Raw genomic sequence first — 11,194 nt, forward strand, 5'->3', positions numbered from 1 at the left:
ACAACACAATATTATACATAATATTATATAAAATTATATATAATGCATATGAATAATCAGTAATAATGCAAAATATGCTGTTCCTCAAGAATTCAAAACTCTAAGAACTACAAACATTGTTCTCATGATAGCTGTTCATTCCAATTATGTATTCCAATGTAGTGTTTGCTATTAAGTAAAAAACCCCAAAGTCTTAAAATAAAGGATAAACACTTGTATCAGGAATTTTTAATTTTTTAATTAAATCTCTTAATTTGACCTGGCATTCATGCTTTTTAACTAAGCCTCCTAAAGAAACAAGCTTTTACAATTTCAGTGTCTTCATTTTCTCTAGTGACTTTTCAACACATTGAACATATCAAATGACTTAAAGTGTTCAGAAGTCTTAAATTAAGGGTTGGTGTCCTTTGTTCCCTAAAAATTAGGTTACATAAAACTGGCATGTAGAATGAAGAGAAATATAAGCTAATTTTCCCACCAAGGAAGAAGAAGCAGAAACTATCCATTCTATTTGGCAGAAAACATCTGGCCATTCATCAGACTCCAAACTAACTGAGGTAGTGCTGTGTTTCTCACTGGAGCAGGAGAAAACCAGATAACACAATTACACTCATCTATACTAAATTATCTACACTCATCTATACTAAAATTATCCTTCATTAATTTTATTCCTTTCAAAACAACCTGTTGTGCTTTTTTCCCAAGCTTTAAGGTAACCGTACACCCTAGTTTAACTCATTATTCACTAAGGCACAATGACAGAGAAAATCTGAATAAAGATCAAGGGCCACAGAATCCCAGAATATACGGAGCTGGAAGGGACACAAAAGGATCATCAAGACCAACTCCTGAACAGGACCATCCCCTGGAGTCACACCAGGTGCCCCACAGGATCATCCAAACACTTCTTAAGCTCTGTCAGCCTTGGTGCTGTGACCACTGCTCTGAGCAGCCTGTTCGGTGCCATCCACCCTCTAGGGGAAGAACCTTTTCCTGAGATCCAACATAAACCTGCCTTGACACAGCTCCAGGCCATTCCCTGAGGTCCTGTCACTGGTCAACACTGAGTGCCTGACCCCCCTACTCCCCTCCTGAAGAAGTTGTAAAGTGAGTCAAATCTACTTTTTATGGAATTCAAATCAATATACGTTTCCTAATTAATCTTACACAACACATCCTCCCCAAACCCACAAAAAACCCTCATAATATTGAAAAAGTTAGAAAACAAACCCCTAGATAATCTTGCCACAATTAATTTTTACTATCACCACTTCTCTTTTAGAAAGAATTTCTGAAGAGCTGAAGCTATATCCCTTTTTCCTTGTTTGCCCTCATTATTCTGCTGTTACGCTCCATAGCTGTTTTGTCTGAAAACCAAACCTTGCTGGACAAGGCAGGGATGCCTTTCCAGGTGGTTAATCCCGCGCTCACACGAATTCCAAGAGCGCTTGGGTGAGCCGACAGCGCCCTCTGCCGCTACCGAAGCGCTACCGCAACACACCGATCACTCGCTGTCCCAGGAGGAAACATGCAGCAACTTCGCATCCAGAACATTGGGGGAGAATCCTAAAGGGACCACAGTGGAATGCACGTATTCATCCTCACTACTGCTTTAATACCCTGCAAACAAGTTCTTTTTCAACAAATGGTACCACAAGCCACGGGAGAGGAAGATGCTGGGTCAGCACATAGGCAATGCAGCATTTCATCACCATGGTACACTTCCCTTATAAGTATTCATGTAATTGTACTATAGATTAAGAAACAGCTATAGTCTACTTGATAGAAACTGTTTTTGGTAATCAAAATAATATGGAGAATGTGAAGAATGGCCTGGAACATACTCTGCACTTTCAAGGCACAGAAAGACCCAACACAGTACACTTTAAATACCCAGCATTCAGCTCACACTTGCAGAAGACAGATTGCTCTTTGTTTTGTAACCACAGAGGCTGATTTTAAACAGGAATGAAGTAAGAATAGTTCCAGTAGAAATACAGCCACGGAAAATTATTGGTAAAACATTTTGTCAAATCATTCTTTAAGTGGTATTTGACACTGAGCTACATCTCTATTTTTTACTTTTAGCATTAATTTGGTATATTTTCCCAAGACCTGATTAAAGAGAAAGATGATTGTAGAAGTTCCTGAAGTATCTTATTGTCCAGTGGAAAGAAAAAAGAAAAGGGAACCTTCCCTGAAAAAAACAGAGCACTTTATGGTGGTGATGGAATACAGTAACAAATTCTATTCTGGATAAAGCAGTAGAACCTACTCCCTGATCAGCAATGAAATGTCTAAGCCAATAATCAAAACCAAACATAGCTCTCTTACTTTAAGAATCCAAAACCTATAAAACCTCAATGAAAAGAAGCAAAGTTTTACTTTTAAAGAGACACAACTTGTCTTTCAATTTGGCAACCAAAGCACATTTTAAAAAATACATGTACTGTGTATCATATTTACATACACATGTAGAAATATATATACACTTATCAAATTCTTTTGAGAAAATCTATTTGAAAAGAAGAATAGCAACTGTCCCTAGTTAAATAACTCCTCAGTAAGGAATATGTACCCATTTCATTCATATTTTGATACTTTATTACATGTCTGCAGCTAATATTTGCTAACTCTTACCAAAGAGTAAAGAGAAACAGATTGGTCACAGCTGAACTAAAAGCACCACGGAGTAGGCCTCCTCTTGGAAAAGTTCAAACTACAAAACATACTGAAAAAGCTTCAGTGCCCAGAAAAACAACCATTAGAGTGTTTTAACCAAAGTAAATAATTACAAATGCAGCCTGAGCCTACCCTGACTGTAAGGCACTTCAACCTCACAAGTTCATTCCATGAAGATGTTCATCAAGTCCCACTACACTGCAACGAAGGTGAGGTAAAGGTGCAGCTGAGAGTTACTGACACAGAGTGACACACAAGTGACACTGTAGAATCAGTCCAGCCATGGTAATTCAGCCTCCTCCCCAGTCTCTAAGTCTCTAGACTGATCTACCAAGCTCAAGATAGTAAAATATTTCCCTGGAAAAAAAAGTGGTCAGGTTTTTCAGCTGAAAATCATCATCTTGTGTGGACAAGGAACAAGTGTTTATGGGCTCACAGTGAAAATCAGTATAGGTGTGTAACCTCCACTAGGGCCACTCCCACTGGGTTCATGCCTCAGTGGTTTGAGAGCTTAAATCGTACATTCAAAAATGGCTTAGGAATGAGATGTCCTAAGAAAACATTGGCTTCCTCATGGGTCAGGGTTAAGAGTTGCCATAATACCACACAATCCTTTGAATAAAGGCAAATCTGCTCTGACTTAAGCAGTATTAGAACAATTACAATGCAAAAATGTTTTATTCTGAGTGCAGTGTATTTGACTCTCATAGCAGCTGTATGTTTCTGAATAGTTCCCTAAGGCAGAGACAGTTACCACCAGACTCTTGCACCAAGGTTCCCTTTTTCCAGGTAATCCTATGGAAAAGGCCTGGCACCAAAGAGTGTGTGTCTTCTTGAAACCCACTGTGAATAAAGCTTCCAGGTCTCTTATAAAAATTTTTGAAAATATCCTTAAGATTTTATTTTTTCTTGTAATAATTTTCCTGTTCCAATGAAGTCAGCAGGATAAAGTTAAAAGCAGAAGGAAAAATTGCATAAAACTCAGCTCTTGAGCAGAAAATCTTCTGAAAAGGTTAATGAAGAATTCCTAGTCAGAAAAAAACAACCACCATTCAACTCTCAGGTTGTCACAAGACAAAGCAACACTTAAATTCAAAATGATTTGGACACTCTTCAGGTTAACAAAGAAAAGATCCAAATATAATTAGAGTTTAGGTTCACTAAGTGAGTGAGAAAAAGCACATAATACTGTATTTTCCCCTCCAAGTAAGGTCTACCCTTACAGGTGGTGGCTACAGTATGTTCCATTACGACACAGAACAGCCGGATTTGAGATTGTCAACTCTCCAATTTTATCACATATCTCAGGATACTTGTTTTTTTCCTTAAATCCCAGCTTCTTAAGTCATATGGTTATCTGAGTAACACAGTTTTTATTGGAGAAAATATATAGCACCCTCTATATGAGGAAAATGTTAAAAGGCTCAAAACCAGAAGGCAAATAAAGAATGCAAAGCACATTATTTTTACAAGTAGGTTTATGAGCAGCACAAGTTGGTGAAGCCTGGTTTTCTATGACTTTTTGTCTTTGTGTTCATTCTCTGATGTTTAACAAGGTACAAACCCAGATTAAGTTCTTTCCATGTATTCAATTAAGTCAATATAAATTCACAAATTACAAGAAACCCTGACAGAATATCTGTGAGCAAACAAGTATTTAGTATTTTCAATGCTGGGAACAAAACTTCTCATGTCCCAAGCACTTTATTTTTAAAATTAATGTTTTCCACACACATGTTCTAATTGGCTCTATTGTATCTACTAATGGTGGATGGGCTACAGGACAACGGGATATGAAAGGAATAGGCTGCTCCCTCTCAAATAAAATAATCCAGTAAAGACTGTTAGGAAAGTTCTAACCAAAATCTTTGCAGACTCCCTCGTGTCACATGGCAACTGAACACACAATATTTACTGCTGAGAAGTTTTAGCACTTTAAAATACATGTTAAACTGAAGTAAAAAACCCACACCCTTCTGTTATACTGAACTAAAGAAAAAAAGGGTAAAGTTTTAAATATTGTAATGTCTATGCACCATTCAATTCCATGCTAACTTAAGAAAAAAATGTATTCTTAATACACATATATCCACAGAAACCCCTAAATTTTACTTCTGAATTTAAGGATCTATTAAGTTTGACGAAAACAGAAATTTCTTACTGTGATTCTCTTCATATCTAGCTGTCGGAGCTGCATCATATGATGGAGAACAGTGTGTTTGTACCATGTCTCCTGAGCTATTGGATTGCCATCAAGGGTGATATCTGACAAAGATGAGGAATCAGCAAGGCACAAAATATCCTCAAAGCTGTAACCAAAAAAGTTTAAAGTTTTAATGTCATAGCATAAAAATAATTTTGAGATGGAAGATTTTATTTCTTAAGGATAGAACATAAATATTTATTGGCACTGAAAAACCCCCACCCATCAATATTGTGCATGAGAAATCCAATTATAAGTATTCTGAAATACCAACAGCTGCTGCTGTTAAACTTGTTTGTCTCTTCACATACTGGTAAAAAGAGATGCAGAATAAGGAGAATTTGTTAACTATGGGAGCACAGTTTCATCTAACCCCCTCTAAAATACAATACATATCAATTTATATTCCAAAAAAAATTATATAGGATGTATTTGCCATCCAAGGCAGAATGAAAAATATGGAAAATGCAAGGAGAAAAGCCAACCACAAATGCCACAGAATGATCCTTGGTGTTTGCAACATGATTAATATTGGAAGAAAAACACCCACAAAAGCATATTATCTTCAAAGCAGATCAGGACATTGTTCTGAGTTCAGTCTACAAACACCACCAACTTGGCTTCTTAGACAACACTGGAATTTATTACCTGCCAGTACATAACTGGTATGTGTAAAATGCATTTAGAGATGTATAGCCTGTGTCGTGTTCCTTTCCCTGATGATGGAATATGAAAAGAAAGCAGCTGAGAGAAAGAGTATTTTCAAACAACAGAGAACTAACTATTTAACTGGATTAAAAAAAAGCTGTGCAGTTGTGGCAATAAATAAGCAATTGATTACAATGTATAAATGTACAACTGTGCACCCATCCTCGTGCACTTTGGCTTTCAAAAGTCAGGTCTGCCTTAAGACAAGTCAAACCTTAAGTACGCCCTGAACTCAGGGATCAGAAATCAGACAACAGTGAAAAAAGGTTCATACTGAAGATTGTCATTGAATAAAGTGGCAATTGCTTTTATCATGCAAGTATCAGCAGGCAAGGAGTTTCTGCACGATACCCTTGGTGAAGAGAGGAGAAAAATGACAGAATAAAGAGGAAGATCCTCTGCCTTTGTGCTCAGAGTATGAAAACAACCTAAAAACTGATGGAAAATGAACTATGTCCAGATTGGGCTGAAGGCAGTGAGGGTGCTGAGCATATCTGAAGAATTGGGTGTTTTGCACATGTGGTTTAAGTGACAAGTTTGATTAAAATTTTCTGCTTCTTTTTGGGATCCAGTTTCCTCTCCAGAAAACAACTCCTGGAACAACATTTTGGAAGATTAGGCTGACATACTCCTTGAAATACATACTCAACATGTCCTGAAGATAAAAGATATTCTTCCCAAATAACACAGAATTTGTAAACATGTTAGAATAAAATAACTGAATTTCCATTGAACAAGAAGAGATTTTGCTTGACAAATATGAAAATTTCTTCAAAATTATTTAAAAATGTAAATATATTTAAAAGCATTGAATATATTTATTCCAAGTACTTCCCACTAAACATTTAACCAAACAGTACTTCTGCTGTTACATATGATTTACAGATTTTTAATAGAAACAATTTCTTCAGGAAGTGACAGAAAAGTTGAATGCTTGCTAGTGTTTAAGACCTTCTACTTATACATACTGCTGTGCTTTGAAATTCTCACTGCTTCAGCATACCAGAACATTAATTCTGGAGCTAAAACAGATGTGCTTGTTTTATCCTACTTTTAGCTGCCCTATTAGCAGCTCAGTTTTAGAAAGAAGCAGCAGTACAAAATAACCGTTTTCACATCTTTGCATACACATATAAAAAACCAGAGCTTTAGAAACTCCATGTGGAAAACTTATTATACAGTACTTGTCACACTGGTATCCCAATCCTAAACCAAGTAAAGCTTTCATGTGATACACACTCACCAAACAGATTACACACTTTACACTCAAGCTTCTGTCTGTTCCCGGCACAGAGACTGCTGTGACGCAGCTACATGGTGACCACCCTGAGGGAATCAGAGGCCACATCTCAGTGCTTTCTGTAGCCTCTGTTCACCACAAAGCAGTCTTTAACCTGCTCATGGAATACAAAGCAGGTGTGGATGATGCTGTTTCAGGCTGACTCAGCCAGTCTTTTCAAGTGCAAATGTCTGATTCCCTTTCCCAAAGACCTTCTCGTGCAGGAGTCCCACTAAACTCTGGCAACCATCTCTCCTTCCTGTCCTTCTTTCCTCTTAGATAAACTGTCTTTGCTACAATGGTAGTTTCAGCAACACAGAAACAAGGTGTGAATTTGGGCTAAATTATCAAAGTGTTTTCTGGAAATATTTTCAGAAAGGATCAGTTTTACATCTTGTGTGTATGCTCAGAGTCCTGCATCCAATTCTGCCCCCTGCCAGAGGGGATGCAAACCCACTTCTCCTGCCTCATATGAGAACATGGCAATTACTAAACAGCTGTTGTAAGCTCAACCTCCACCAGTGACACACATTTACACACAGGACACAGAAACACTTATCCTCTACTTTTTAAAAGCATGTTCCATAAAGGAGAAAAGCTCTGAAATAGAGATTGAAGGCAACATAATCACTACAATCTCATTAAACACCTGAGAGGGAACTGTATGTTCAAAAAACATTCAAAGAGGAAAACTTGGATTTTTCCATGTTTCTAACCACCAAACTACCGATGGAAACACGTGTTACCACAGTCAGCCTTTCATTCGCCTTGCACTGCTTTTGTTCAAGCATTTAACACCAATTTATAAATTTTCAGTCTGCTGAGAAAAAAGGTATTGTCTTGTTTTTATTAGGCTAAGAACATTCCTTCTCTCAGGTTTCCGAGTCAGCAACCAAATGAAGAAGAACTATTAGATGAGCTTGTATTCATCTTTTCCCCTATGGCCAGACAAGATGCTTGCTAAATACTACAGCTAACATAGTGCTGACCTGGACGGCGATGTAATGGTGAAGATATGTATTTTGTTTTCAAGATAAAAAATGGTCTTCCCCAGTTCCACATGTTAAAAAATGAGCACTAACCCTGTTTCCGAATCCCAGTGGCATCTCTTTTCTGAAAAAGTTTCTGCAACTTTTTCTCTGTACCACAAGACAAAATCAAAATGGGATATCTCCCCCTCCTTTATAAGGGGGATATAGTTCTGGATATATATATATGTGTGTGTGTGTGTGTGTGTATTACCTTCAGCCATCAGATATGAAACACCATCAGTTTGTAACTGCTAAGTATTTTTTGGCTGAAGCCAAATCCAGGACTTCTTTGTTTCAGATCAGCATCAACTCCTACAGTGTTTGGTTTTCACTTCTATTATCTTGCCAACACATCCATTTTTACTTTACTGCTCTGCAGAGAAGCAGTAGCACTTTGAGCCCTCCTCTGAGGCATGAGGTAAAAAGAACATGGTGATTCAACCCATGATAGATTCTCATGCTTTAAATAGTGACAATTTTAAATGGCATTCCCAAGTCTCCTACTGAAATATTAATTCAATATGTCAGTCTGTGTCAATTTAGGACTCAGGGATTTTCACTGACATATAAAAATAGGAACAAGAAAAACTTTACATGGGAGCATTGCCTCAAAAATGTTATTTTTTAAAAAGGATCATTAATAAATTATTTTCATGGAACTGTAACAAACATATTCAAGTTTTGGCAATTTTTTTGTTTGCTTCCATTTGCGGTTTTTTTCTATGCACCTACAGATAAATGAGTGAGAGTTTTTGTGCACCAATTTGCTTAGCAAAGAAAATTCAGTTGTATAGACATGGTTGTTTCTAGGGAAAATAATTTTTCATTTTACCACATGGCATACATTAAACTCTAAAGCAGACAAAATCATTTAAAAGGGGTGTAAGAATGTTCAGATATAGCACAGCAATTCACAATTATTATGGTTACATAGAAATTCTTCACTGAATTCAAATAGTATCAAGCCAAGCATCAGAAAACAGACAGTCAAGAATATCTTGTATATTTAATAATTTTCCTGGCTGAACACAGATCTACTACATAACTCAAAATCAGGAATTAATGAGGGTTTTAGCCTTCAGAACTGCAGTATGTCATAAAAGTTTATTATTTAAACAATCCAAGCTAACTGTGTTCAAAAGAAATTTTTGTTTTAAAATAATGACTAGTAAATAAAGAGTTAAACTTATCCATCCACCTATCTACCCATATACGTGTAAAAAATTTATAGAAGATCAATGTCTTTTATTTTACCTTAAGGGTTTTTTATAATTATTCCAACTGCAAATTAAAACTAAATTATGTATTTGTACACATGTTCTAAATAAGTATTTCTAGCCTACATGAAAACTAAGAGATTAATCAATAGTTCAACTGAATCCCCAATAAATAAATGACAAAAATTATGATATAGTACCAAGAAACAAACTACTGATCACATGAACTTTGACACATCTACTTTCAAAATCTCACAGAAAAAACAGAACATTTTTCCTTCTTTGAATACTGTAAAAATACCATGAATTTGCATAAAACAATTTGAGAAAGGAGTCAGAAAGAGACACAAAATATAGCAAGCACATAAAAAGATATGGAAGTTGCACTGACTGCAGTGATGCTCCCTGACAGCAAGGGAGCCAGTTACTGCAGTACCCTCCTTGTTCTTGCCAACCTGAGATCTTTTTTTAGAAAACCAGAAACAAAAGGCAAGCCTCAGTTCTGGAAATTATTCAAGAGAAGCAAAATGCTAAAGCCTCCTCTTCAGTATGCCAATTTAAAACATAAAATAAAAAAGCTAGCTAATTCACTAAGGGAAGAGCATATTAAAGATCCCTACAGTTCATCTCCGAATTTTTTTTAAATGCTTAATAGCCATGAGTATTTAAGAGAATGTACTGCATTTGTACTTTAAGAGCCTAAGGATCACAGACAAGTAGGTTGGAGCTGTCTGCACAAACCGTAATGCAGATCAACATAAAATGTTTGAGTAGCTGGTACAATAAAAGCCCATACTAAGTACAGCATTTTACAGGGAAAGCAGATAGCACAAGAACAGCATGGCATTTCCAGTAATTGGAACATGAAGCCTCTTTCCCCTACTCCACATTCAATTATTTGATTCTAAACAAAGAAAGCTGCTGATGATCAAAGGATTAAAAAAAGGACATACCAAACTGAAGATAATGCAGGCACTTTTTTTGTTTAAATACTGGCACAAGTATAAAGGCAGACTCAAAAATGCATTAGTATGAAAAGGCACAGAAGACAAACAGTTCTATTTATAACAAAGTGCTGTTAGTTACTTGAAACTATAGGACACCTGCTTTGTGAGCTGAGCTATTCTGCTTCTGCATCTGGTCTGAAAGGGAATCACGAATATACCTTTCAGACTTTATTAATATATGGATAAGTAAAATACAAGCATTAAATAATTTCCCCGTTGTAAGCAGAATCTGACTCAGCAGTTTGTGTAATTCTATAAAGACAGGGATGGTATTTCAGGCATAATTTGTACCTTGCATAATGTTGCTCTAACAGACATCTAGGTTAACAGTAAAACAACAGATGCACAAAACCACTTCTAATTTTCACTCCTATAAACAGTATAACCATTTCTAAATTAAAAATATATGTTTCTTGGTAGAATACTCATAGTACAACTACATTTAAAGGCAAAGGGTTTAAAGAATTGTCATGTTTAAAGTAGAAAATACACAGTGGCTTGGTTATGTTATCTGACTTATCGGGGGAGGAAGAAAAGTAACTCACAGTGTTTGAATTCCAATTGTAATGAAATACAGCTCCAGTAGGATATTTCAAATTACTGATAGGAAGCAAACTATTATTTCCCTTACCTAGATATATTATTGAAGCTGAGGAAGAGACGCTGGAGACAAGGCAAAGCATCCACATCTTTCTAGAAGGGAGAGATAGAGGCACAAATTCAGTAGCTGAAGTAGCTTTTGAACCTCTCTACCTGGCCTGATGAGACACTTTCATTTCTAGATGCCATGACCTTGCTGCAACATTGATTTCTGTTGAAGGTGCATCTCCATCTCTCCCCAGTGCAGACTGCAAGGGAGGGATTCAGTGCAGATCCCCACTCTGCAGAACACACTGCACCACTTGCAAAGCAAATGATGTTAAAGAAAAGAGGATAGGGCTGCTGCTGCTTTTTGAATAGGCTTTTGGGAAATGAGCCAAGGTGCTGTCTCAGCACTTAAGCTGCAGGATAAACACTCTAAGAAAAAAAAAAACAAAGGGAAAAGAAAAAAAAAGGGGGGAAAGAAA

At 36.6% G+C, this 11,194-nt stretch overlaps 1 protein-coding gene across 3 annotated transcripts in view; it reads right to left on the reverse strand.

The window, feature by feature from the left end:
- LRRC49 (leucine rich repeat containing 49) overlaps positions 1-11,194 on the reverse strand; it is a 54,722-nt gene that overhangs the window by 17,703 nt on the left and 25,825 nt on the right. For all 3 annotated transcript variants that reach the window (XM_027881550.1, XM_027881551.1, XM_027881549.1), the window contains 2 exons: positions 10,759-10,820; positions 4,844-4,991 (listed from right to left, as the gene is read on the reverse strand). In XM_027881550.1, coding sequence (XP_027737351.1) covers positions 4,844-4,991; positions 10,759-10,820 — 210 coding nt within the window. The remainder of the gene's footprint in view (positions 1-4,843; positions 4,992-10,758; positions 10,821-11,194) is intronic.

The sequence above is a fragment of the Empidonax traillii genome, unplaced genomic scaffold (assembly GCF_003031625.1).
Source record: "Empidonax traillii isolate 1590-97213 ecotype Southwest subspecies unplaced genomic scaffold, ASM303162v1 scaffold90:size2128546, whole genome shotgun sequence".
Taxonomy (NCBI): domain Eukaryota; kingdom Metazoa; phylum Chordata; class Aves; order Passeriformes; family Tyrannidae; genus Empidonax; species Empidonax traillii.